The sequence below is a fragment of the Apiospora hydei genome, assembly GCF_038363865.1.
Source record: "Apiospora hydei strain CBS 114990 chromosome Unknown utg000008l_segment0_segment0, whole genome shotgun sequence".
NCBI lineage: Eukaryota > Fungi > Ascomycota > Sordariomycetes > Amphisphaeriales > Apiosporaceae > Apiospora > Apiospora hydei.
This window is the reverse complement of record NW_027117367.1, coordinates 1154528-1181875: the sequence shown is the minus strand read 5'-3', so window position 1 is coordinate 1181875 and position 27348 is coordinate 1154528. Positions and strand designations below refer to the sequence as shown.

At 49.6% G+C, this 27348-nt stretch overlaps 11 protein-coding genes across 11 annotated transcripts; 4 read left to right on the top strand and 7 right to left on the bottom strand.

Moving 5' to 3' along the window:
* Positions 1–220: 220 nt before the first annotated feature.
* Positions 221–490, top strand: PG997_010955 (uncharacterized protein; the record flags this gene model as incomplete). Its single annotated transcript, XM_066815270.1, has 1 exon — positions 221–490. One exon carries the CDS (start codon positions 221–223, stop codon positions 488–490), a length of 270 nt encoding a protein of 89 aa, XP_066664560.1.
* A 275-nt stretch (positions 491–765) lies between these two features.
* Positions 766–1029, top strand: PG997_010954 (uncharacterized protein; the record flags this gene model as incomplete). The annotated part of the gene is made up of 1 exon (XM_066815269.1): positions 766–1029. One exon carries the CDS (start codon positions 766–768, stop codon positions 1027–1029), a length of 264 nt encoding a protein of 87 aa, XP_066664559.1.
* An 830-nt stretch (positions 1030–1859) lies between these two features.
* PG997_010953 (uncharacterized protein) lies at positions 1860–3254 on the bottom strand (the record flags this gene model as incomplete). Its single annotated transcript, XM_066815268.1, has 3 exons — positions 1860–2867; positions 2987–3113; positions 3208–3254. The coding sequence occupies 3 exons, from the start codon at positions 3252–3254 to the stop codon at positions 1860–1862; spliced, it is 1182 nt and encodes a 393-aa protein (XP_066664558.1).
* Positions 3255–4520: 1266 nt separating this feature from the next.
* PG997_010952 (GMC oxidoreductase) lies at positions 4521–6237 on the bottom strand (the record flags this gene model as incomplete). The annotated part of the gene is made up of 2 exons (XM_066815267.1): positions 4521–5935; positions 5994–6237. 2 exons carry the CDS (start codon positions 6235–6237, stop codon positions 4521–4523), a joined length of 1659 nt encoding a protein of 552 aa, XP_066664557.1.
* A 1945-nt stretch (positions 6238–8182) lies between these two features.
* Positions 8183–9685, top strand: PG997_010951 (betaine aldehyde dehydrogenase; the record flags this gene model as incomplete). The annotated part of the gene is made up of 1 exon (XM_066815266.1): positions 8183–9685. One exon carries the CDS (start codon positions 8183–8185, stop codon positions 9683–9685), a length of 1503 nt encoding a protein of 500 aa, XP_066664556.1.
* A 511-nt stretch (positions 9686–10196) lies between these two features.
* Positions 10197–10981, bottom strand: PG997_010950 (uncharacterized protein; the record flags this gene model as incomplete). The annotated part of the gene is made up of 2 exons (XM_066815265.1): positions 10197–10479; positions 10503–10981. The coding sequence occupies 2 exons, from the start codon at positions 10979–10981 to the stop codon at positions 10197–10199; spliced, it is 762 nt and encodes a 253-aa protein (XP_066664555.1).
* A 1869-nt stretch (positions 10982–12850) lies between these two features.
* On the top strand, positions 12851–13504 carry PG997_010949 (uncharacterized protein; the record flags this gene model as incomplete). The annotated part of the gene is made up of 1 exon (XM_066815264.1): positions 12851–13504. One exon carries the CDS (start codon positions 12851–12853, stop codon positions 13502–13504), a length of 654 nt encoding a protein of 217 aa, XP_066664554.1.
* A 2749-nt stretch (positions 13505–16253) lies between these two features.
* On the bottom strand, positions 16254–16842 carry PG997_010948 (uncharacterized protein; the record flags this gene model as incomplete). Its single annotated transcript, XM_066815263.1, is given in 2 exon segments — positions 16254–16466; positions 16486–16842. 2 exon segments carry the CDS (start codon positions 16840–16842, stop codon positions 16254–16256), a joined length of 570 nt encoding a protein of 189 aa, XP_066664553.1.
* Positions 16843–23883: 7041 nt separating this feature from the next.
* On the bottom strand, positions 23884–24606 carry PG997_010947 (uncharacterized protein; the record flags this gene model as incomplete). The annotated part of the gene is given in 3 exon segments (XM_066815262.1): positions 23884–23913; positions 23924–24278; positions 24404–24606. 3 exon segments carry the CDS (start codon positions 24604–24606, stop codon positions 23884–23886), a joined length of 588 nt encoding a protein of 195 aa, XP_066664552.1.
* Positions 24607–25503: 897 nt separating this feature from the next.
* Positions 25504–26445, bottom strand: PG997_010946 (uncharacterized protein; the record flags this gene model as incomplete). The annotated part of the gene is made up of 1 exon (XM_066815261.1): positions 25504–26445. One exon carries the CDS (start codon positions 26443–26445, stop codon positions 25504–25506), a length of 942 nt encoding a protein of 313 aa, XP_066664551.1.
* Positions 26446–26808: 363 nt separating this feature from the next.
* Positions 26809–27330, bottom strand: PG997_010945 (uncharacterized protein; the record flags this gene model as incomplete). The annotated part of the gene is made up of 1 exon (XM_066815260.1): positions 26809–27330. The coding sequence occupies one exon, from the start codon at positions 27328–27330 to the stop codon at positions 26809–26811; it is 522 nt and encodes a 173-aa protein (XP_066664550.1).
* Positions 27331–27348: the final 18 nt, after the last annotated feature.

The following is a 27348-nucleotide window of genomic DNA, read 5'->3' as shown; positions in this document are numbered from 1 at the left end:
CAAGCTTGGAACTTGGAATTGTCGGCTTTACTCTCGCTATTTACTAGGGTCCCTCATCTTCGAATATCTTTTCGATATATGTCGCATTCTGCCCCTTCGGGCCCTCTTTCTCGAAATCTCATCATGAAGTACAACACGATAACACTCGCCTCGCTGCTCTCAATATCCCTTGCGACCAATGGCTCGCTGGCGCAACCACCACCACCAGGCATAGTATCGAATGCCGCGGCAGGCAGCGCGAACCCACCAGCAGCTGGCGCAGCAGCAGCACCACCATTACCACCAGCCCCTGGAGCGGCAGGACCAGGCCCAGCCGCCGCAGCTGGAGGACAAGTGCCGCCGGCGCCACCCGCGAAGGACGTCGGTGCCAAGGGGACAGAAGCAGGGTCGCCCGGGCCGGCGGCTGGGGCAGCAGCTGGAGCAGCAGCGGCGCCGCCACATGCGAAAGGCTCAAACCCCTTGCCAGCAGGGCCACCGCCAGGAAAGGTAGCTCTCGGGGCTGAAGCAGGTGCGGCAGCCCCGCCGGCACCACCGCCGGCTGCATCAGGTAAGTGATACCGAAGGAGCTGCTATTCTTTTACATCCACGCGCCGCCACGAGGTTACTGTGGGAAGCGCGTGCCCCTTTTACCAGTTTTTGCGACACGTGAAAGGCCCTGCCATCACTTCCAGAAATTCCCTCTCTTCACAAACGCTACATAGGATACCGACTAACCTTAATCTTTTACAGGCGCACCAGCACCACCGCCTCCGCCCTCAGGGACCAATGCACCTCCTCCCCCTCCCGCAGGAGGTGCTGCGCCGCCGGCACCACCGGCTGGAGGACAAGCGCCGCCTCCACCTCCCGCTGGCTCTGGCGCACCGCCGCCGCCAGCTAATGGACAACCTCCACCCCTCCAGCTGGAGGGCAAGCACCACCACCTCCACCCCCGGCTGGCACCGGTGCGCCGCCGCCGCCACCAGCGGCTGGAGCAGGCGGTCTAGGCCCACCGCCTCCCGCAGGCTCCGGCGCACCCCCGCCGCCTGCTAAAGGTGGTGCTGCCGGTCCTGCGGCTGGAGGCCCTGGCGGCGCTCCGGGGGGAGCAACCCCCGCAACCGGAGGAGCTGGTACCCCTGGGACACCCGCGGCAGGCAGCAGAGTCCCAGGCCAGAGCGACAGTCTGGGCCCGTCCATCGTCGCCGGAAACGCGCACACCCAGCGCGCCTGGACCGCTGGTCTCGTGATCGCGCTGGGTGCGGCCGTGATCTTCGCGCACTAGACATCTCCACTGTTATTAATGGGTGGCGATCTAGCTGGGTCTGGTTTGGGCGGGTTTCGACACTTGTAACAGTGACTCAGCGAGACCAGCGAATGCGCTCTCATTATTGTGATATATAGGCACGGTGTACGAACGAACAAAGGAGTTACAGGGAACATCGCATCCAACATATGATACATGGACTGAACGGAAGCAAGGAAATCCGACGCCCCTGCTCTTGAAGAGCCGGCGTTGGCGGTAGATGGAGTTGGACTGGTAACGGGGGTTTTCACAAGGATGTATATATTTATATATAATTCGCTGACGATACTTGTAGATAACCTCGTGTTTATAAATATTGACCATGGGAATAACGATATGAATAACGCCTAAAGAGTGCTCCGTGTCCTTTTCACTACCACCGGTTCCCTACTTGCTGCTGTGGTCTTTTTCTGATTGGACGAAACAACCCGCCCATGAAACGTAGATGAGGATAGTGACAGTCCATGTTATGTAAGCCAACCATCTAGTAAATCAATCATTCACACATTTCAATCAACTGTACGCTAGGTACATACCTGCCTCTCGTATGTAAAAGAGTGCTGAGTGCTGGGTGCTGAACTTAGTAGTACCGACCCCCCGACTGCATGCTGACGACGCTCGAAGCCGACCCGCCGCCGCCGCCGCCAAGCTGCTGCTGGTTATCTCGGAAGAACATCATGAGGTCGAACGAGAGCTCGGCGTTGACGCGGATGGCCTCGCGCACGGCGGCGCGGTCCAGGAGCTCGGGGTGGGCTTTCATGGAGCCGAGGACGACGTCGCGGATGGTCTTGGGCTTATCGTCTTCTGTCTCGTGGCCGTCGTCCTCTTCGGACGCTGCTACGGCGGCTACTATGCCTGCGGTCTGCTTCGCGGTAAGAGGGTTGGGAGTGGTCGTGGCGGATGTTGGAGCGGTTGGGTTGGTGGCGTTGTAGGCCTCGACGGCCGCGGCGAGGAAGTCGTCGCTCGACCAGTACTCCTCGGCCTCGGCGGCGAAGCGGGCGGCGCTCAGGGCGCGCAGGCCGGGGATGCCGTACTTTCGGGCGAGGGTGTAGAGTTTGGCGTGCTGGAGGAGGGAGTGCTGGGGCGGCGGGGGCGGGGTGAGGGGTTCTTTGGGGATGGCGGCCGGGGCGACAGTAGGGGCGGCAGTAGGGGCGGCGGTGGGAGTCGGAGATACCGCCTCGAGGGCGTCGGCGGTCACGGTGCCGCTGCGCTTCTTCTTCTTGGCAGCCTTCTTGCTCGGCTTGGAGGCGGACTCGGCGGTGGCGGGCACGGCTTCGAAGGCTTCGCGCTCGATGTTGTATTCGAGAGTTGTTTGCGTAGGGGGCTGAGGATGCTGCTGCTGCTGCTGGGTACCGTTGGCGACCCCGGTAGCCAACCCTCCATTGGTCGTCGGGGTCTTGGGTGATGGAGTCGCATCGTCCTTGTAGTGGTAGCCATTGACGCCATTGATGCCGTTGGCAAGTGGCTTGGAGACGGCGGCTGTGGGGGCGACGATACGGGGGCTGTACTCTAGGGTGTAGAGGTACTGCAGCATGAGATCGATGGTCTGGGGGTCGTCATCCGGGATCGTGATGGTGGCTTCCTGGTTCTATCTCGGTGAGGTACACTGTCAGAGAGTATGATCATTACAGATGAAGGAGTCGACGGCCTGTATGGGCTCGTCTCTCCACGAACCCGGGCCGAGATGAGTTAGAGAAAGAAACGTACGAGACCAATCTCCGAGCACAACTGCGCGAGCCGCCCGGACCGCAGGCATACGATGGCCTTGTGCACTTGGTGCTGGTCATTGCCGCAGACGATCTTGAGATCCGTATATACACCCGAGTCGAAAAGCCTAGTGTCAGGAGATGTGAGTCAGTCTACACTGGGCTGAGAACCAGGGATGGCTCAATCGCCTCGAGAGAGATGACGAGCGGACGTCGACGTACTTCTTCAGCGAGCGCAACAGCTCACTGACATGCTGCGACGAAGCCATGGCGCGGGTGAGCAAGTGTCGTTATGTCCCTATTTCTCACTTAATGAGACCAGAGGGGGCAAGATGTAATGGCTTGGTTCCCCTGTTTCGGGAGCAATGCGATCCTGGGTCATCTGAGGTGGCGACGAGTCCAAGTATATAATCAACGGATGATGCTAATACGAGTTCCCATCCCAATGACGAAGAGCCTCAAGCATCGTCCTTCCATCCCAATTGACTTTCCGGAGAATGAGGCTGTCCTCCCGATAAGTTTGGGTATCAACACCGCAAGCCCATGACGCCACGAGGCTGTCGACATGTCTCCGTGATAGGCCGCTTCGTACCCAATCGACCGGGTTGCACAACATTCGTGCTGCAGACGGGCAGATGGACAACTCATACGCACCCTATCCTCCGTCGAGTTAGTCCAATCCCCATGCTCCCCCGCCATGCCAGAAATTGTCACGCAACACACGGTTACGACGTTGAGGCTCTGCTTGGGCTCAATTGGCAAATCATGTGCGACGGTGTAATGAAGGCCTGATGTGAGCAGAGGTGAGGGGGTAGGCAGGCAGGCAGAGCATGTGCAGGAGGCGGACCGGTGAGAGGATAAACGTGGACGAGTCAGCAACCAGAGAACGGTGGGCGAATGCAGGAATGGGAAGCAAGCTTGATCCCATTCGCGGACAAAAACTTGGAATCGGCAGGCTGCGACAACGACCCCAAAGATCATTTAGCCCAGCTTTTGGGGATTGCGAAACACGAAGAAGAAGAGGAAGTAGTAGAAGCAGGCTGGGACTTTGGGCATCAAGAAGAGAAATTGAAAGGGGAAGCCTTATCAATTGAATCGTCTCATGTGGATTTCGAAGACGACGCAATGCTGCCAGGAGGTCACACGACCGTCAGGCACAAGAGCCAATTGACTTTTCCCTTGTCCGTGAAATGGATCAAAATCGCATGATTGACCCGACACCCATATAAACCGGGCGTATGGGCGCGGGATAGGTTTACCCAATCAAGACGGGGTTGAATGGCGGGATGCGTAGCTTCTCAAGCAAAAGACTTAGTTGGATGTCGTCTCCTCCAAGTAACTCGCAGCCCCTCACATGAAGGCTGGCAGCCGGCGGCTCGAGTGCCGATCAAGGTGGAAAGCAGTTGGATATAACACCTATTCGCTATGTATATACAGAAATTTAGTCGTGAATCTTCAATGAGTCGTTATGATAGACCTTTTTTTTCTGTAATGCGCCTCTACTCCTTTTCCATCCCGTAAAATGAAGCGCGTGTTTAAAGTCTAGCCTTCTCGGTCTTGCCGTCCTCCTCAATGATCAGCTCGGCCAATCGCTCGGCGACGCCTAGCACGGTGAGCATGGGGTTGATGCTGGGAATGGTCGGGAAGATGCCGGCATCGCAGATTCGGAGCTTCTTCAGCCCCTTGACCTTGAGGTTCTCATCCACTACGGCCAGCTCGTCCTTGCTAACATCGCCCATCCTGGTGGTGCCGCAGGGATGGTAGACGGTGTGCGCGGCCTTGCGAGCGTACTGGCTGAGGTCCTCATCGGATTGCACGTTAGGCCCGGGAGCGACCTCTTGCTTGATCCAGTCCTTAAAGGGTGCCTGCTGGGCGACCTTGCGAGCGGCCCGCATGCCGTACACGAGCGTGGCGGCGTCGTAGCCCTCGGGGTCGGTGAAGTAGCGGAAGTCCAGGGCGGGCTTCACCTTGGGGTCGGACGATGTCAAGTACAGGCGGCCGCGGGATCGGGGACGAGGGATGTTGGGCGTCATACAGAAAGCGAAGCCTTCTTTAGGCTCGGCGTAGCCGAGACGGAGGGTGTTGAGGGTGAACGGGATCTGGTAGCAATGCATCATGACATCGGCAATGTCGCCGTCCGGAATGCCATCGGGGTTGGCGGCCGACTTCTTAGCGCCAGCATTCGGCTTCTCGCGTCGCAAGAAGATACCAGCGTCCGAGTCCATGGTCGTCTGGCCCATAGGGACGGCCTTGTTGAGCTCCCACATGATGATGCTTTCGGGGTGGTCCTGGAGATTCTCACCAACTCCGGGCAGGTCGTGGACTGTGGGAATGCCAAGATCGGACAGCTGTTTCTTTGGGCCAATGCCGGACAAGAGCAGGAGCCTCGGGGTGTCGACGGCACCGGCGCAGAGAATGGTCTCCTTCTTGGCGGTGATGGTTCGCGCAGAGCCATCGTGGAGGGTGAGGTCGACACCGGCGACGACGCCATCCTTGACGTTAACTTTGGAAACCCAGGCGTGGGTCAAGATGGTCAAGTTGGGTCGCTTCTCGTCACCTCGCAGGACGGGGTGAATGTAGGCTACGGATGCACTGGAGCGGCGACCATCGTCAGGGTTGTAGCTGACGGAAAAGAAACCGACAGCCTCCTTCAGAGAGCCGGTGTTGGTGATGGTGTTGTTGAAGTCGTGAATGACGGGGATGTCGAGGGCGCTACTGCAAGACTTGATCCAGTCCTTGCACAGCTGGTTGCGGTGACGTCCATGGACCGGCTGGACAGTGTTTCTCAACTTGTCCATCATTCTCATGAATGTATCGAAGGTCCAACCGCGGGCACCGAGAGACTGCCAGATCTTCAGGTCATACTCAAACGGCCGGAAAGAGATCAGGGTGTTGTGTGATGAGCAGCCTCCCAGAACCTTGGCGCGAGAGTGGCGGATGTAAGAGTTGCCTACGATTTGGTCAGATTGAAGCGAACGAGAAGGAGGCGGCGCAGGGTCGTCATTTACCCATTGGCTGTTCAGTTGTGCCATAATCATAATCGAGTTCACCTCCAAGCAGGGCCAACCATTTCTTGAGGTCGAGGACGCGATCATCCATGAAGTCGCTAGGACCGGCCTCGATCAAGAGGATCCTCTTTTGAGGGAGGCTTTCGGCTAGCCTTGCGGCGAGGACGCAGCCGGCGGTGCCACCACCGACACAGACATAGTCGTACCGCTCCGAGTCAGCGACGGGAAGCTGTTGGGTAGTCATGCTGGAATGCGAGGAAATTGAAGCAATAGCAAAAGTTGTATGATGCTTGGGATCAGACAGCCGGACGCTTGTTCAGGCTATGGGGAGCTGAGAATGCAATGAGCGGAATTGGTAAGGATAGGCTCTAGGTACAAATGCTCTGGAGGCTGCTAGACAGACGGCAAAAAGAGAAGAGGAAAGTCGGCGACGAGGGTGATCGGGAAAAGAGTACTTTATTGATAAGCGCGATGCCAAGGAACGGACGGTAAAGCAGACGAGGGTATTATCTAGGGACTAAGCCATGCGGGTTTCTAGGTTGTTGATCGGACGGGGAGACTGGAGGTGGTGAGACGGCACCCCGTTGCTAGAACGGAGAGCTTCGTGGAGCTAGAAGCAGGAGAGGCAGGACTAGAGGGGCACTCCACATTGAAAAACTATCACCAAGTGGATTGCCCGCTTCAGATTCGGATCCTAGTGCAGAGGACGAAGGCTAGCGATCGCAGGGATGGCCAAGGAAATGGGAACGCATCGTGGTGGTTAGAAAGGATTCGGTGGGGCAAAAGGTGAAGAAAGGATGCTTGCTGCTGGATGGATTCAATGGATAGCCGACTGGCGTGGCTCGTTGGCCCTTCCCAGGACTCCTACTCCTACCTCAGCCCAAGCCATCGGATGCAAAGTAATTGTGCAGCAAGCTCCAATCGATGCCAGCAGGCTCATTCCGTTCACGTAGCCGTAGCCCATCAGCTGATTCTTATCGGCAAGCTAACCGGCTGGTCACATATCTAAGGCAGACCCTCACCGCGGGCGGCGAGTAGGAGAGCTTGAAGTGAGACCTCAATTGCAAGCGAGGCCAGCCATAGTAAGCTGGGAGAGCTGCAACTGCAACTGCAGGGCCCATTCGGCACCTACGGGCAGGTGCGACGGCTGATAACGGTAGGCCGAAGCCAGAAGAAAGCGGCTACTGTGCTAGATGGCCGGGAGGTTGATAGCGATAGCCTGCGGCTACTGTGTTTGGCCGCGATAGCCTTAGGACCCTGCATGGCAGGAGGAAATGCATGGATGTCTTGGATGCGTGTGTGTGTGTTGGTTGCTGCAGGAGCACGCCATTGAGGTCCAGCATTGGATCATCTGACTAGGAAAAAAAAAAAAAGCAACAGCAAAACAGCATGCACAAACTGATAGATCAATCCGACAATTGGATGGGTAAAATTTTCCCTTGCGACTGGATACATGCCAGAATACGTCATGTCCCAGAAATTAGCAGTTCTTATTAGGCGGGGCAGTCTGGGGGCAGGGGCATGCAATGGTAGGATCCGTTGAAGCTTGCCAAACAAACTGCGCACCGTCCTTGACCCTTCAGAACGGCCTCGTCAAAGTACGTTGTATTGAATAAAATAGAGTTTTGGGTACCGAATCACCCCGCTAACCGACGGTACTCCAGCATTTGATCAGGGTGTCGCAATTCAGTAGTCCGATCTGAGAGAGTCTCGACCTCTTCTGGCTCCCTTCTGCCCATCAAGCAGAAACGGCCGTCTTCGTCTCTGGGTTGTCGGTCCCAGAGTGGGCCAACTGGAAACGCGCGAGTCGGTGAAAGCCCGAACGTGACCGCTTTCTCTCCACTAAAGTACGGTAAAAGCGGCTGCTACCTACCTGACTAAGGCTTACTTACTGTACTCCGTTGCTTGGCCTGCCTGGGTACTCAGCCACCAAAATTGGACTGTAGAATGCTACCAATTGAACGTGCCTAGCAGCCCAGAAGAAGCATTCTGTCCATCCGCCCTCAAGTCCCAACGCGACTCATCCGTCTCTTTTCGGCTCATATCCTTTCGATTGGATACCCCTGTCACCTAAAGCCGCTGACTAGATACACCTGCTACCTGCCTACCGTCAGCACTCAATTGCTCCCTTCTTCGACATCCCAACCATTGATCTAACCACCCGGGGCAACCAACCAAAGTCCGCAAAGATGGTGCGCCGAGAACAGGACCGCCACACCTTTTATGCGGGGAAGCCGCAGCCCTCCGCCGACTCCCCCGGCACCTTCAAGACCATCAACCCGTCGACAGCGGAGCCAGTCTGTACCATCCACACCTCCTCGCCCCGCGCCATCGACGCCGCCGTCCAGTCGGCGCAGTCCGCCTTCCCGTCCTGGTCCGCCACGCCGCCCGTGGAGCGCGCCCGCGTCCTCCAGCGCGCGGTCGCCCTGTTGCGCCAGCGCAACGACGAGCTGGCCCGGGTCGAGACCCTCGACACGGGCAAGCCCTTCTCCGAGACGTCTGCCGTCGATATCGTTACGGGTGCTGACGTGCTCGAGTACTTCGCTAACCTCGTCGCCGGCGGCGGCCTCAATGGCGAGGCTTTCCGTCTGCGGCCTTCGGCTATGGTCTACACCACCAAGGAGCCCCTCGGCGTCTGCGCTGGCATTGGCGCGTGGAACTACCCCATTCAGATCGCTCTTTGGAAGTCGGCCCCGTGTCTCGCGGCCGGCAACTGCATGGTGTATAAGCCCAGCGAGTACACGCCGATGCATGCTCAGTATCTTGCTTCCATTTACCGGGAGGCGGGCCTCCCCGAGGGTGTCTTCAACGTCGTCTATGGTGCCGGCGAGGTTGGTGGTCAATTGACGGCTCACCCTGCCATCGCCAAGGTCAGCTTTACTGGTCAGGTCAGCACGGGCAAGAAGGTCGCTGGTGCCGCTGCAGGTGGCATGAAGTACGTCACCATGGAGCTCGGTGGAAAGAGCCCCGTGATTGTGCTACCCGACGCCGACGTCGACCAAGCTGCCGATGGTGCCTTGTTAGCCAACTTCTATAGTACCGGACAGGTGTGCACCAATGGCACAAGAGTGTTCGTGCCGCGCCATATGAAGCAGAATTTCGAGAAGGCTGTGTTGAGCAAGATCCAACACGTAAGGGCAGGAGACCTCTTCGACGCCGCGACCAACTTCGGGCCCCTGAGCAGCAAGCCCCATTACGACAAGGTGGTCAGCTACGTGCGCCGCGGCATCGAGCAAGACAAGGCCACCCTACTATGTGGCGGCGTATCGCAACCATCCGGTCTGCCCTCGGGTCTCAAGAACGGCTACTGGATCGAGCCCACCGTCTTCACCGACTGCACCGACGACATGACCATCGTCAAGGAGGAGATCTTCGGCCCCGTCATGAGCATCCTCTACTACGATGCCGTCGACGAGGCGGTCCGGCGCGCCAACGCCACAGAGCTGGGCCTTGCTGCCGGCGTGTTCGGGAAGGACATCAACGAGTGCCACCGCGTCATCTCGCAGCTCGAGGCCGGTATCACCTGGATCAATACCTGGGGCGAGTCGCCTGCCGAGATGGCGGTTGGTGGCTGGAAATCGAGCGGTGTCGGCGTTGAGAATGGGCGCCGTGGGTTGGAGGCTTGGGTCCGGAATAAGAGTACGTTGGTCGAGATGGGCGGGGAGGTTCCGACGGTATTCTCGAAATTGTAGATATTCGGTAGCTGTACTATCAATGTAACCAACTCGAACAGCTATTGGTATTTTGGCTCGTAGAATCCATATTCGTCGCATCGGACAACATTATTTTATTTAATTAGTTTAAACTCGACAAGATTCATGATGTATGTTATGCAGTTACAGGCACCGAATCTTTGTAAGCTTTATATTAGGCAACCTGTATGCTTCTTTTGGCATGATCGTTTGGTCACAAGAAAGCCTATAATGAACAACGTCAATGCACCAGTATCTGGTAACTCATATCGTGTGAGAACGGCTCTGTCGATTCATCTAACAATTACACCATGCTCTTATCCCATCCTTGTATGCGCTCTGTGTGAGCAGCAACCATGACCCAACTTCCCTAGTAAGCTTACATTCCAAGCTTCGAGATCACCTCACTCATCTCGGTATCCTCCTCCGGGTTGCGTACATGACGACCCATGTAGATGTCGTACTTGAGCTCGTATTCATGCAGCCGCTGCTGGTATGCCTCTTCAGCAGCTTACTCCTCCGCGTCGGCGGCCTTCTGTTTCTCCTCCTCATCGTCCTCGGAATCTTCGTCGGAGGAGTCCACGGGTTTGTTGTTGTTCCGGCGGACGTGGCCGGCGGATGTGGCGCGGCTTGGGTCCACCACAACCAGTCTGTCCGTGCCGTCGCCTTGGCCGCCGGCGCAGGTGAGCTCGGGGGAAAGTAGAGCGCCGTGACGCGGGAGATCTCGGCCCGTCGCGTGTTGATGTAGGTGACCTCCTCGGGGTTTTGCTAGTTGGCCGGGAGCGGGAGGTAGGCTTCGCCGTAGCCCTGGTCGTACTCGAGGAAGAAGGCTCTCTTGTAGGCGTCGAGGTACTTGACCATGCTGTAGCCGGGCGAATTTTCGGCGCCGGCTTGGTTCTTGAGGAAGTTGTCGCGGGCCATGAGGGCGCGGTAGGTGAACTTCCAGAGGTGTTCGGGGTCAATGGGGCCGGCCCAGGCGAAGGGCTCTTTGACGGCGGCGAAGAAGCGGACAGGGTCAAGCTTGGCACACTCCTTGACGTTGTGCGAGGCGTACTCGTAAAGCAGACCGAAATGTTCGTCAATGACGGGTTTCTTCAAGCTGCGGAGGCGCGCGTTGTCGGGCAATTTCAGGCACTTGCGGAGGCTTCTGTGGAGCTTATCCATGTCGCCGTTCTCCAGGAGTTTGCGGCAGATGCTCGCGTTGCGCTGGGGATCCCATTCAGGTCTGGTCTCCCAGGACATGTCGCTGGCGAAGCCCTGGTAGAGCAAATTTGTAATCCGATAGCTTCCAGGCATGGCGGGCGAGGTTGTGGAGATCTGAAGATGTTTGTGGGTTGGATTCTATAGTATGTTTGGCAACGCGACGGGGACGAAAGTGATTTTTGGGGAGGGAGCATTGGCTGCATGCAGCGGAGGGAAGAAATTATTTTATAGGCCCAGGTTCAAGTCGGGTGAATGTAAGGTGAGTTTTCGGTGAATGTAACATATGCTACGAAAGTTATCAGTTCAGGACGCATCCCAGGTACCATTCAATTCGGCTCTGAGTATCATTTACCAAAATTGAATGTAATCTCTCACTGAAACTGGCTTTTAAGAGTAACAATTAGTGTACCGATCACTTTCCCATACTTCAACTTGAGCGCCCACAGCACCCAATGATTGCTAGAACACCCTTAGGTAGACAACGGTAAGCGGTGCAGTGTCTCTGCTTTCAATATGTGACACCTACAATTACTGTATTCAAAATGGGGTTCAATCGTCCAAAATGCCTAAGATTAGCCGTATGGTGAACTACACATGTTACCAAGATGATTGCGGCGAATCGAGATTCTTCTAATTGTGTGTGTTCTGATCTGATGCAACATGAATACACCATAGAAACATCCCCATTGAAGCATAGAAGTAAGTGGTCAGGAGTCGCATATGACCCGAGGAAATTCACCTGATAAGAAGGTGCATTCAACATTCTTCTTCTCACCCAATTACGGTCAGAGTTTCGCAACGGTCCTTTACTCAGGTGCCTTTGATCAACATCTAATTATCTTAACTACTGTGTCGCGATAGCAGTTAGATATCTGCCTACTCATGTAGCCAACCATACCTGAGCATACTAGCATTGCGAACCGCATTCAAACTGTTGATCTGTTAATGCGAATGTAAGTCGGTTCACTACACAAAAGTATCGACCTTTACGTTCTGAGATGGGTAGCCAGTGGGTGATGATATCCTAGCAGACTCTGAACGATGAAGCTGCCTCACTCAGTGGCATGATCACTGAGACAAGGGGGTAATAAGTGCTAGGGACAGCAAGCCTGATCAGCACATATGGTCTTAATAAGCAGCGTTGTGTGCCCTTCCCTCGCGCGGAATGAACAGTCAGAGTCATGTTTACTTCAACACGAGTCTGTGTCGTATTATTGCGACCATGGGTATCTGTGACCTTAATACATTGGTGAAATTGTGCGCCAGGTAATGGTGATGAGTTCATGTGTACCGGCAGAGTGAAATGCCAGTCAGATTATATTGAGCATCAGTGGTGGCAGGCGAGAGCTGTGTTCAAGGGGGAGGGGAAAAAAGAAAGAAGAAAGGGAAAAAGGAAACAAAAAAGACCAAAAAAAATATTGCGTGATCAATTGGGTCTTGTGAGCATTCTCAACCTGCGAGGTCCAACATCTACCGTCTTGTGTACTGAGTACACGGCTGAAGGCCGATGATAGCAAGCTATCAGATGTCTCTCGTGAACGTCGACCGGTCCAATCTAGCAGTAAGGTAAACCGGGGGTGACGCAGACCAAGCCTGAGGAGGTATGCCTAAAGACTTCTGAACCGGCTGGATTCGAACCAGCTGCCCTCTGTCCCAATTCATCCTGTACAAATTGGGACCAGGCACACTTAACCGTTAAGCCAAGCAACCAGCATGTTTTGTTGGTAGAAGCTCTGCAATTAGGATTGATAAGGCCAACAGCTTACCCAAAGTACTTAAGTACGTAGCTTAACACAATGGGCTTGGGCGTATCATGGTACCTGCCTGTCGTTGCTATGGCTGCTGCTCCCCCATCGGCCCTGCTACGATTTACTCTCATCCCAGTACTTCCACACCCTGTCCTCCTTGCTACTCTATTTCAACCCGAGAATCTGCATTTCAATTACCGCACATGCAAACATTATGCTCACCATTAGGATCAAACACTTGACAACCTCCCTACTGACACCACGGGCGATCGATGGTTTGATCGGAAGCCTGCCACGGGTCTTCCTATTCGTCTGGCTCCTCCTACTGGTCGGACAACTCAGCAACCAGAGCGCGGTGGGTGCTCCCGAGGAGGACGCTTTGAACAAGCTCTATCGGCCCATCCCGGTCGCCCTGAGCGTGCACTGGGAAGCGGCAACATTCATCGCCATGGTCTACGTGTACAACGACCTCGGCGGCGCCGATGTCCCCATCGCCCGCCAGCTCCTGAACGGCGCGGCCCTAGCTCTGCTCTGCGGGGGCGCGCTAAATCTCGCGGCGTATTCCGACGGCAGCACAGTCAACGCGGAGGGCTACGCGGCAAGGGGCCGAAAGACACTACCGCTAGTGCTGGGCGACGCGCCGGCAAGGTGGGCCACGATCGTGTTGATGCTGCTCTGGAACGTGAACATGCCCTGGCTCTGCGGCGCGGGCCTCGTGGTGTATTGGTCTAGCGTTGCCTCGGCCGGGGTCGCGGCGGTCGGTCTGGCGGTCTGGCGGACGCCGGGGGCGGATGCGCGGTCTTACAAGATGTGGAGTGTATGGCTGGCAGATGTCTACATCATGCCTTGGATGGCGTTGCTTGGCTAAGTCGAACGTGACTTGGGAGTATCTCATTGCAAATAGATCATGAGCTTATGGGTTTACTGCTGGGTCGATGCCTCGTCAGCAGCGGCATGAAAGCGGACCCACTAATAAATAGGGGTTGTGGATGGCGGCTCGGCTCTCCCATCAGAGGCCAACCAGGCGATGAGGACGTTTGTTTGCGAGTAGTCATGTTTTTGTGTTTTTGTTTTTCAATTGAATGTTCGAAATGCACGTATGCAGTCGCGATGTTATGTTGATAATGGTTTGCCATAGTTCAGTGTGATGGGGCACTTGCTATGGAAGTTGTCAAGTGTTTGAAACATAACGTCATCGAGTGAGTACGATGATTGCATGTATGGCAATTGAAACAGATCTTCCCGAGACAATACAGCAAAGTGACGGCGACAGGGTGTAGGAGTACCGGGGTAATGGATTTACAGTGCACATAGTAGGGTTGAAGAGGGAGCAGCAGCAATCGTGACTGACGACCACAATGTACCACGGTGCACCAAAGTTAATTGTATCAAGTGAAGCTGTTGGCCTTATGGCAACTGATTGCAGAGCCTCCCGGTAACAAAGGCCCGCTGGTCGCTTGGCTTGACAGTCAAGTGTGTGGTTTCAATTTGTACAATTCAGTTGTATGAACTGGAACTGAGGGCAGCTGGTTCGAGTCCAGCAGGTTCATAGGTCTTTAGGCATACCTCCTCAGGCTTGGTCTGCACCCCCGGTCCACCTTACTGCTAGATTGGACTGGTCGGTGTTCACGAGAGAAATTTGGCAGCTTGCTGTCGTTGGCCGGATGGTAGTGTGCAAATGAAGGTACATAAAAAGGTAGATGTTTGATCTCGCCTGTTGAGAATGCCCACAAGACCAGTGTCCCAATTGACCAGCACCCACAACTCCCAACATTTTTTTTTCATCCCATTCCTTGGCTTTTCCTTCCTTGACTTGAGTACTTCCACAGTTAGCTGGTCAATGCTAATCATAGCTGGTATATTATTATAGCCACCGAATCTTCGTGTGCTCCATCTGCGGTAGCTCGTATCCTTCTTCTACTTCGATAACTCCGCCGACCCGGGCGACTGCTCTTCTATCTGCTTGAACAACAAGGGTGAAATAAGGACCTAGAATCGACAAATAGCCTACCGTTTCATGCCCACCTTCCACTTCTCTAAGTATGGCGATCTCTTTCTGGGTACGTGGCCATTTCGTCGACCCCTCGAGGAGGGGAAAACCGAGTAACTTTATCTCATTCCACTCTTGGCTGCCCAAGAAAGACCGGTTTACCACCTGGTAAGTTTCGTAAATCCATGTTCCGTTTGGTTGTTGCCAGCATACCCAGTCAGAGTTCCTGACAAACTGTAATAAAGACGACAAATTCGTGATTCTTCTTCCCCTATCGGCCAATACGAGTCTGCAGCCTGGGCGTAGTTCAAAGTCCTTGATCACGTAGATGGGAAACGCCATGCCCTCCAGTTGCAGGGCCGTCGGTGCAGCCTCCGGGGTTCCTTCAACCGAGTAATAGCGCTGTAGTAATGGAGGCGTCAGGTCCAGCACCTGGTCCCCCTCTTCCACCATGATTGAGTAGGTCGATCGATACTGAGAAAGGCCCTCCACCAACGGTTTCTTTGTTGTGTGATTTGGTCATCCAAGCCAAGACCAACTTGGGAATTCGGGACTTCTGATAGATGAGGTAGATTCCAGAAGTCGGGAAACTCCGAAGGACAGCAGAGTCTGGCTTGGCAAACACCCCATACACCGCATTTACAGCTCTTATACAGAGAGAACCTGATTGGCGGGATAAACCCATGCAGATACCTCCAGCAGTGCCCAACACAGCCTCTCCAATCACCATACACAGCCTCGATCCAAAGATGCCCTTTGCTGGGTGGTCTCTCTTCAATCTGATCATGTAGGCTTGCGCCTCCCGCAACAAATTGCACGCAAAGACGTCTAGTCTGCCCCTTCTTCTGCTATAGGTGCCTAGACTGCTCCCCCGAAGGAGCTTTGGGAGGCCACGATGTGGCGCAAACGCAACACTATAATCTCCACTCAAATCCAAGTAAGCGGTCTTGGCGTCACTGACCGCTCACGATGTCCGCGAAAAACCGAGTTACTCCGTAACGGCTACAGTTTAACCCAGGAGGCACGCTAAAAGAATCAGTATAAAAAGTCGACCTATACCTACTTACTGAGTCCTGGATAAAGTAAGTACGTATCAATATAACACATATATACATCTCATTTCGGGGGGCGCGAAGAGGGGTTCGGGTCGTCCGAGACTCAGCCTTCGATTGTAGAAGCTAGGTATGTACTTCGTACTCCTGTATCTCGGTTGGGCCTCCAGCCACAGGATGTGCAACTATATAAAATCCGTGAATGCCACGGATGGAGTGCCAGGGACGCTTGATTGAGCCTGGCGCGCGGCGGCTTCCATACAATACAACTTGTACAATTTAACATTGACCTTGCGGAGCATCATCATCTTCTCGAGTAAGAACTAACATAGCTGGCTGGCAGCTTCCACCGCTTCACATAGATCGCAACATGAAACCAAGAGCCGATGTCTCCTCGCTCATCCCGGTGTCCTCCTCGGGGTTGCGCCTCTCACAACGACCCAGGTAGATGTCGTACTTGAGCTCATACTCATGTTTGGCCTCTTCGTACTCCTCATCATAGTACTCTTATCATACTCGTCACAGCCGTAATCCTCAGCAGGTTCCTCCATTCCGTCCTCTTCCTCGTCCACCCTTCATAAATCATCGTCCTCCTCCTCACCGGGCAAAGGCATGCCCACGTAGTCATCGTCGCCATACAAGGGACGGCGTATCGTACACCCGATCAAGTCCTGCTCGGAGACCGCAGCCACCTGCGCCGCAGTCGGCACAGGGAGTCCGGGCCCCAGCCAGCCTAACGCGTAGTCCACCCTCACTCCGGCGGCGCCGAACATGTCCCGCACGCTGTTCTGTGCATCGAATACGAACAGGCCGCCGCCAGAGGCGGCGGGAGAGCGGTAGCTGTGTCGTTCCCGTCATCCTGTCTACCTCGCAGCCCACGTGGCGGAGGTGGGGGAACCGGCCGAGGGATTTGGCGAGGGCGAGCCCGTCCAGGGCGCTCTCGAGCCGCTCGGGGCGTTGCTCGCGCGAGCAGTCTATGATCAAGATCATGCGGAGGCTGTCGGGCAGGGCTCGGACCAGATTCTGTGAAGCGTCGTCGCGTTCGGCTTCGCGGGCTGAGGTGCTGTCCGTGGTGCTGTCTTTTATGCAGCTGGGGCATACGACGGACCACTGCAATACCAAATCTTGCAGGGCGGGGAAACTGGTGAAGTCGGCGGGGATCATGTTGGCCGAGTAGCTGTGTGGCGGCCAGAGCAAAACGACGAGTGACCGGAGGGTGCTCCGGCAAGGTTCCAAGGCTCGTATCAGTCCGGATGGATCGAGAGAGTCGTCCGGGACGTGGCCTTCGCGATACTCGTTTGGGTCGCGGCCAGAATGGTACACAAACTCCTGCAGAGCGGAGCAGCTGTTGAGGACCTGCTGCAGCTCGCCCGCGCGAAGCCAGCCTCTCGTAAGGTGAAGGCAGTGCAGGCGCGAAAGAGAGAACCGTGGTTGTGGTAGCTCAAACATCCCCTCCGATCCTCCTAGGCATGAGGTTAAACTGTATCTATTTTGAGTCAAATTTTTGGTGTATATTGTGTTTTGGACCAGTAAAGTTTATTAGTGTGGCCGGCTTTCTTTGCGCCTCTTTCCCTGCGCTTCCTACCCCTTTTTCGTCCAGGTTTATGCCTTTAGGTATAGTCTGAATTTATTTACTTATCGTCGCGGCTTACCCCTCGGCTTTTTTATTCGCCTTTTCGAGTTTTTTTATTAGCTTTTCTACTTAATTATTTTTATAATACTTATCGTCGAATAAACTTTTTAACGTTTTTTTACTTTTTTAAAAATTATTAAAATATTTTTCGAGTTTATTATATTATTTTCGAATAAACTTTTTCTTATTTTCGTCGATTATTTTTATAAAATGTATAAATAAAAAATAATAACTTATTCGATAACGTGGTTTACTACTACGCGACGTATATCACTTAGCGACGTATTTTTTTATTTTTTAACCTTTTTATATTAATTAATTTAATTATAACGCTTAAAATTAATTAAAATTACTCGCTATTCGATTCTTCGCTTAATTTTATATTTTTTTCGCATGTTCGCGCATTGTGACCTGTCTCGCCGTAAATATTACAGCGCCTTTCACCGGTCGCCCTCCGTTTCGACGAACCCCTATTTTTACCTTTATCGGGCGCTGAACGCTTCCCTTTGCCTTCTCGTCCTGTAGCTGTTGAGATTCTTTAATAGTAAGGGCTTTTTTAAGCTGGACTCGCGATTTTTTAGCTTTCCGGCGCTTAAAAAGTGCTAAATTAACCTCTTTTAATATATATATTTTATCGCGTATAAAGGTTATTTTATAGGCTATTTTAATTATACTTTTCGCTATTTAGTTTACCGTATTTAAAATCGGCGTCGGAGAGCTTTTTTAATAAATAAATACCCTTTTTTTAATATAAGTAGAGTACTTAATTATTTATTAGGGGTTAAACGGCGTCTAAGGGTCGTAGGTATTAGCCGTCCTCGAACGGGATAGGTTAAGTATAGGCGTCCGGAGACGTATATTTAATTTATTAATTATTTTATCGGGATTATAAGGGATTAAATTAAAAACGCTAAATCCGGATTTAATATTATTTCCCGTAAAAATAGCGAAATGCGCGGCTTTAAAGGCGATAAAGAATTTAAGCTTCGTAATATAATTTATCGAAGCCTTAATAAATAGCTCGATTTCTTTTAAATAAGCACGCTTTAAAGCCGAATAAAGTGCTATATCGAGTGGCTAAAGTAGATAAAATAAATAAGGAGGCATACCGAGTATAATAATATTATTATTTTAGTAATATACCTTAAATTCGGCCGAAATATAGCTCTCGTAGTTATTAATAATTAAGAGGCGGTGGAAACTTTTCGTCTACGCTTTAATGTGTTTATCGAAGTGCTTAATCTAGTTTAAGCCTATTTCGTTATTAGTTTAATTATTAAAAGTCGGTTTAATCACTTAATCGCCCGGTAAATCGGTTTCGCGAGACTAGTTCGCGAGGTAATATTAACTTTAAACGATTAAAAACGGCGGAATATATTAATTTTACGAATTAATATATTTAATCGCCGTTACCTATTCCCGATTATTAAGCTAAACCGACTTCGCTTTTTTACGCCGCTTAGCGCGTATTACGACGAGTATTAACCCGATTATACTTATTATAAAGCCGGTCTCGTCGAAATTCTAAATATTTTTATTAACGATCCCGTATTTCGCCTTTATATTTACGATTAGCGTAAACTAGCCGGAAATAACTTTAAAATCTTCGTAAAAAACTTTTTTAATAATCGTACCGACGATTTATTTTAATTTTTAAATCCGGGTTACGGTTAATAAAGCGCTTAACTTAATACTTATTAACGCGGTCGCCGCCGCGCGACGCGGTAAAAAAATTAGCTATATTTTTTACACTAACGAAATCGGGAGCTATTCCTCGAATATTTAAATTAATTATATGTTTACGAAGTACCTCTTTTTTAATTAAATTTAGTTTATATCGTTTCGGTCGGATTTCACGTTTTAAAATTCGGCCGTAAATTCGATAGCGTAAAGTCGATTCGGGTATATTATAAGCTTTTATTATTACTTTTTAACTTATTTAATTCGGTCCGTTTCGTATCGCTTAAATTATTAAAACTATCCGATTTTCTTAGAATTAATTAAACATTATAATTATAAAGGTATTACGCGTTAAAGTTTAATTATATTATAATTAAATTTAAATGCGTCGCTAAGTAATATACGTCGCGTAGTAATAAACCATGTTAAATAATTTTATATTAATTATTAAATACTAATTTATTATAATTATTACGAAGTATTTAACGTTAATTAAAATAATTAATATTAATAAATAACGTAATCCACGGTTTAATTAAACACACGGTTTAATTAAACACTTTCTTTTAATTCCGTATAATTTATATTTTATACCTTATACTTTTTATTACTTATAATAGTAAATTAATAGAAAGATAACGATATATAATTAGCGTTTTAAACGCTTTAAAAAAACCCCTAAATTATACGTACGAGCCGTAACGCGAATATATAATATCCCCTATATAACCTTACGTTACTAGCGTCGCGATAGTATTTTACGACGAAATACGCAGTCGTTAACGTAAAAGTTTACGAATTTCGAAAAGTAATTAATCTTATAATATATAATTAATTTAAATTCGCGATCGTTTTCGCTTTAAATAAATAATATTAAAAATATAGCGAATCGATTTTTTAATTTACGTAACGCGAGACGCGTCGGCGTTAATTAAGCCTTTAATTTTATACGACGATAATTAAATCTTTAAACGCGTTTTAACCGAAAAATTAATTATTAAAGAGTCTTTTACGAAAATCTTAACGCGTATCGCGCGTAGTTTATTTTTATACGGAATATAATTAATAAATATAAAATTTATAAAAAGGATAACGTGGTTTATTATTAAGTGGCCCGTATTATTAAATAGTTCACTTTTATTATTTCTCGACACTTTTATAAAAGTTATTTTAATTACGACACTTTAAATTAATTAAAATTATTCGTTATTCGAATCGCTACTTAATTTTATATCTTTTTCATATGTTCGCGTATTATAACCTGTTTGGCCGCAAATACCACAGCGCCTGCCGCCCGTCGCGCGCCGTTTTAATAAACCACCATTTTCGCCTTCGTCGGTCGCTGGACGCTTCCCTTTTACCTTCTCGTCCTATAGCCTTCGAAATTCTTTAATCGTAAGGGCTCCTCTAAATTAAACTCGCGATTTTTTAGCTCTCCGGCGCTTTAAAAGGGCCAAATTAGCCTTTTTTAAAATACGTATCCGATTATATATAAAGGTTATTTTATAGGCTATTTTAATTATACCCTTCGCTATTTAATTTACCGTATTTAAAATCGGCGTCGGAGAGCTTTTTTAATAAATAAATACCCTTTTTTTAATATAAATAGAATACTTAGTTATTTATTAAAGGTTAAACGGCGTTTAAAGGTCGTAAATACTAGCCGTCCCCGGATAAGATAAGCTAAATATAGGCGTCTAGAGATATATATTTAACTTATTAATTATTTTATTCGGGTTATAAGGTATTAAGCCGGATACGCTAAATTTAAATTTAATATTAATTTCCGTAAAAATAACGAAATATATAGCTTTAAACGCGATAAAAAACTCGAGCTTTATAATGTAATTTATCGAAGCCTTAATAAATAACTCGATTTCTTTCGAATAAATACGCTTTAAAGGCGAATAAAGTGCTATATCGAAAAATTAAAGCAGGTGCGATAAATAAAGAGGCATACTAATAGTAATAATATCGTTATTTTAATAGTATACCTCGAATTCGGCCGAAATATAGCTCTTATAGCCGTTAAAAATTAAAAGGCGGTAACGACTTTTCGTTTATAATTTAGTATATTTATCGAAGTATTTAATTTAATCTAGGTTTATTTTATTATTAATCTATTTATTAAAAGTCGGTTTAATTACTTAATCGCTCGGTAAATTACTTTCGCGCGACTAGTTCGCGAGATAATATTAGCTTTAAACGATTAAGAAAAGCGGAATATATTAACCTTACGAATTAATGCATTTAATCGCCGTCGACTATTCCCGATTATTAAATTAAACCGATTTCGCTTTTTTACGCCGATTAGCGCGTATTACGACGAGGGTTAACCCGATTATATTTATTATAAAGCCGATCTCGTCGAAATTTTACATGTTTTCGTTTAAAATACCGTATTTAACCTTTATATTCGCGATTAATTTAAACCAGCCGGAAATAACGTTCGGATTTTTATAAAGGGCCCTTTAATAATCGTATCGACGATTTATTCTAGTTTTAAGGTCTAAGTTACGGTTAATAAATCGCCTAACCCAGTGCTTGCCGACGCGTTCGCCGCCGCGCGACGCGGTAAAGAGATTAGCTATATTTTCCACACTAGCGATTTTAAGAGATATCCCGCAAATATTTAAATTAATTATATACTTATAAAACACCTTTTTTTATTCGTATTTAATTTATATCGTAAATATCGAATATCGCGTTATAAAGTTCGGCCGTAAATTCGATAACGTAAAGTGGTTTTAAGAACGTTATATACTTTTACAGTATCTTTTTTACTTAATAAATTTAAAGGCTTTCGTATCGCTTAAATAATTAAACCGATCCGGTCTTCTTAAATTAAATTAAGCATTATAATTATAAAGTTATTACGCGTTAAAATTTAATAAAGGTCGAGAAGTAATAAAAGTAAACCACTTAATAATACGAACCACTTAATGGTAAACCACGTTATATATAATTTTAACGAGACCGGGTTTTTTATAAGTTAAATCTCGTCCGAAATAGTCGTAATTACCTCCGATCGACGCGGAAGGCCTAGGGTAATATAGTAAGGGAACCGGGAATAGGTTATAGTAATCCAGGGCGTCGGATCACACGGTTACGCTATTTTTTTATACATTATTTTTGCCGGGAAAACGCACCTTTTTCCTAGTACGAAAACAGCTTATTGCCGAAAAACTAAGTAATCGTAATTATTAAAAATAGCTAGACTACGAATGAAAAAAGCAAGGACTAGATTTAATATTTCGATAAATATACGAAGTTTTATATAAAGGGTGTTTACCGCTTATTAATCCTTAACGGTTATAAAAGCTACTACTCGATAGCTTTCGAGTTTTATTATAAAAAGAACTCGATTATTATATTTTATATGCTTTTTTATTCGTCGTATAAACTTTAACCTTTTAATATCGGCTGTTTTTATACGTTAAAAAAAGCGTACGGGAAAGAAATTAAAGGTTTTATACGGGCGTATATTACTTATATCTTAAAAGAGGATTTCTTACTAGCGTTTTTAAAAGCGTTCTAAGCGATTTTCACCGTTTTAAATATATAAGGAAGCTTTCGAGGGATAAGACTCGTCCCGTACGATTCGGAATATATTATTTTATAGTTAAATATAAAGCTACGTACTTTAACACCTCCGGGGACGTTTTTCGGCCTACTTATTCCTTAAAAATTAAAAACTTTAAATAACCCGATTAAAGTTTAATTTTAAACCGAATACGTTCGAAACTATATTATACGGTATTAAAATAGCTCTCCGACGTCGATTTTAATTAAACTTAATTAAATTACGAAAAATATAACGCAGGTAATACACCGGCTAGCTTTTTTAAAGGGTAAAGTGACCGTACTACGAGAGGTAAATAAAATACTTAGCCGGCGCCGCTGTACGAAAAAACGGCTATAAAATAGAGGATTATTTTATATATAAGCTAAAAAAGACCTGCAGTTTTAAAGGGACGTTAATGGACAGTTATAAAATAAATCGCGCCGGAGTAATAGTCGTACGAAAAGGCTTAAAACGCGCCCGCGACGATGTAAAATCTACGGGGAGCCCGGGCATAATACGCGCACTTATTAAAAAATATAAAAGTATTTAAAAAAGGATTCCGATTAATTTTAATATATTAAATACGTTATAGTGGAATTAATTTATATTTCGTTATACGAGGCCTTAAAAAGTATTTAATTAAATCGTGTGTTTAATTAAACCGTAAATTACGTTATAATTAATATATATTAATAAGAGGACTATTAAGTAAGCGAAAAAGGGATCGACGGTAAGCTTTTATACGTAGGCCTTTAAGTTATTATTAATAGCGATCGGAGAAAAGTGACGAAAAAGGGTTATTTTTTTTACGTATTCTGTGACGGCTAAGCACGATGCTTAGGCCTTACACCGGATGACGACGGACCAACGCCTACCCTAGACCGCACGAGCCCTGTCAAGAGACCTTATATAGGCGCGAGCTCTGTCTATGCCGTAGATAGCTTTTCCTTTCCCGATCTATCTCTGTTATTCTCGTTAATAGATGCACATGCCTATCGCTGCGGCTATGTCCCAGTCTGCGCTGATGCTCGCCGTGACATATTCTCCGGTATATTAACCGCTATAAAATTTTTATTAATCTATAAAAGTTTTAAATTTTAAATTATTTTTAAAATTTAAAAGATATTAAGGGATAATACTTCCTTTTTAATTCGATATATATTAAGTTTACTCGGTTTTAAGTTATTTATTTCTACTGGCCTGCACTGGTATGAGTCGAAAAGCAAAAGAATAAAAAAGTTAAACATCCCCTCCGAGATGCAAGAGCCGTTAATCTTCAGCGTCCGCAATCCCTTGGATAGCTCGATGATCCTCGCGACGAACCGGATCAAATTGCGCGGTCTACCACCGTATGGATCTATCCACACATCGATTCTCGTAAGAGGCAGCTCCTCGATCTGCTGGAAGAAGCGAGCATCGTACTCGACCCATTCCGTCACGCATTCGCCTATGCTCAGGTTCGTGAGCAAAGGGAATGTCATGATCAGTTTCTCGAGGACCTCCAATTTCGTGAATTTCGGAGGTTTCGTGTCGTCGTTCCAGCACATGAAGTCCATCAAGCCGTACGCGTGGGTTACTGGCAGAAATTTATTCCACGTTTGCTCGTTTCTGACCGAGAGACAGCCGTGACCCAAGGAGAGCGACTTCACAGACCGGACCAAGCGAGGAGGTGTGTTCGGGATCGATTCGATCCAGCGGAACAGTGGCTTCAGTTTGATGAGGCTGTGAACGCTTTTAGAATATTTGCAGCCGTGCATGTAAAAGTGGTGCAAAAAGACTGTGCCGGTACGCGCAAGGACTTGGAAACAAGACATAGGGATGCTAGAGTCTCTTTGTCTTCCCGGTACCGATCCGCGGCCGCCGCATGGCCCTCGCAGTAGTCCCAAGAGACACAGTCTCTGAAGGTCGGGTTGACGATGCGACCGGAGTATATATCGCGTAAATTTTCTTCCTTTGACCCGCGGCAATATCCACAGAACTCGCCTAGAATGAGGCACAAGACTTCGGTAGGAAGCCGGCCGAAGTAGTTCCTCGTGCGGTTGTCGGCCATGGCTGTTGCCAGGATGTTGCCAATCCAGTCTGTGACGGCGAAGTAAGTAACAGCCGGAGGGACGGGGTAGTAGTTGGTCAAGAAGTAAGAGAGAAAGTTCCCTATAAAGAGAGATATGTAGAACTATGGCCTCGGCCCGTTTACAGCTTCGGGTCCATAGTTGCTGCCAGGCAGCCAGATTAATGTCAAATTAGATTGGCAATGGTGGAGTTCCTCAAAAACCCCTGGGGAAGTGTGGAGCTTTCATAAACACGCGATGTAACTTGGGGACAAGGAGCAAGTCGTTGCAAAGATGAGCATGTTGGTGGTCTGGGTTGGCTACTATACCACCGAAAACGGCATATTACCTTAAGTCCCTTATTATAGTAATGTACCCGGGGCCCCGAGTATGCAAGGTACGTACTCGCAACCCCGGGTGCCGACGGTACTCGGAGTTCCGAGTACGGCACGGGCTCGGTGTGCTGTACTCGGAACTCCGAGTATCAGGACTGGTATAAACCCAAGCACAAAAAGGACTACATTCGTCACGATTAACCTGCGAACCTATATGCTCAAAAGCCTTTGATGAAATTGCTATTGCATTGTATATACAGATTGTAGGTAACAACAAAGACGCGTTTGAAAGAAGTCGATCTTGTTGCTTTCCTTCCAAGTCAGCCACTGTGGAAGAGCCTCGATAATCATGTTGGTATCAATGTATTTTCCATTGTCTGGTCAATACTATACTACTGTAAAGGTCACCCTTCTATTGTAATCCCGAGATATTCCTACTCTACTTCACCAAACTTTGCCATCTAGGCTCCCCAGCCCTACATAGCCGCCACCTCAACTCCACTCTATAGAGCCTTCCAAGTAGCCAAGTGCTCCATAAATGCCTTGTGAAGGTCATTAACCTTCTCAAACAACGCCTTCAGCCCCCCCCACCATCGCCATAGCCGCCCTGAGCTCCTCCCGCGACCGCACCGTGACGTTGCCGCCCGCCGCCTCGGTGCACTGGACGAGCTCGTACGTCTTGAGCTTGAGCCCCTTGACCGCGTCCACGAGCTTGGAGTGGTACGCATAAATGCTGTAGTCGTGCGGCTTCCGCGACACGGCCTGGAACGCCTGGCCAAACGCCACGAGGTCCATCTCCGTCGTCTGGAAGATGGCCGCGTACCGAATCCCCCGGTCCGCGAGGGCGAAGAGCGGGCCCGTCAGGTACACCGGCCAGGGCTTCAGGAGGGTCCGCCGGAGCTCGTGGTCTCGCCTCTCCAGGCGCGTGAATTCGGCGGCCAAGTATTCACGCTTTCCGCTGGCCTTGGCCACGCTCGGCGAGTCGGCGGGGCTCCGGTAGGCCTTGATGGACCTTACGGCGTCTTCCGCCACGAGAACCTGGGTCTTGGCCCAGATGGCCGATTGGAGTCGGTCCAGGTGTGTCGCGTCGGTCACATACCGAGACCCCACTGCCTGAGCCCACTTGGCCAGCAGCTCGAGGAGCACGGGGGTGGGGTCCGCGACGATCTGGTTGGCGAGGTGGTACAACATCACGAGCAGCGAGTGCGCGTGCTCCGGCCCGAGACGCTGGTAGCGGAGCACTCGTGACCGCATGGCCACGAGCGCGGGAGACGTGCCGATGGACCAGCACTTGGGGCAGCACGTTTCGATGACGCGGTCCATGTTGGGCCAGTCGGAGACCAGCTTGTGCAGGACGAGCGCGTCCCAGAGGTGCCCGGTCTCGTCGTATACGCCGGAGCGGTCGCCGCAACCATAGAGAAAGCCGGTGTTGAGCATGGTCGCCTTTGGCGACCCGTTGTCCGAGGAGGACCAGCCAGAGGATTGAGACGAGCGATGGGACGACATTGTTGCTTAGGTAGATGGCGAGGTAGTTAACTATGAAGGGGATGCCGATGGCGGATGATGCCGAACTATTGATACCCGATGCATCCATCCGCTTAATATACTCGAAGTCCCCAGAACAAACATGCCGGGCGAGAGAAGTATCTCGGGGATGCCGAAACAGCCCTATTCTCCCATCTTGACATTTCCTTAGAGGCAAAATGTTAGACTATACGAAACAGGGGCATTGTTCAATAACAGGTTACCAAAACACCGAACAAAGACTTTAGGAGATGGGAACACTTGAGCCGTTCCGCACAATGGCGCGCTCTTGGCAGTAAAACACCAATCCGCAAACCGCGCCAGGAGCATTGTCAGGGGTGACTCCTAAGCGTCCAGTTTGAACACCCCAAGTTCGGGTATATGCTGGGTCAAATCCACCACCATCTTGGCCTCCCACTGCGCGCCAGTGTCGAGGACGACGCTACCTACGGCAGGGACTACGCCAAACGTATCGGGCCCGAACAACCAGAACCCCGCCACGTCCGGAAGATCGCGACTGAGTCTCGCGTGCTCCTCCTCGCTTAAAAGGTCCCCTCGCAAAGGCTTCTTGATATCCGCCATCCACTTGGCCCACCCGGCATCCATCGCTCGCAGAAATTCATCAAAGGCTCCACGCCCCTTCAACCCCCGATTCGTCGTGCTGTGATGGGGCCAAACGGAGTAGAGATATCGAATAGGTATGGAAGAAGGCGGCACGTCGTATTTGGCGAGGAGTGACCACCATAGGAATACGTTTCGACGGGGATCAACGCCCACGGCCACATGAGACAGGTCTGTCTTTGTCGGTCTCGGATCCTGGCACGGCAGGTCAAAATCGGTGGCCTGGCTGTTCTGGAAGTGCGGCATTAAGGGTGCAGAGCGGTT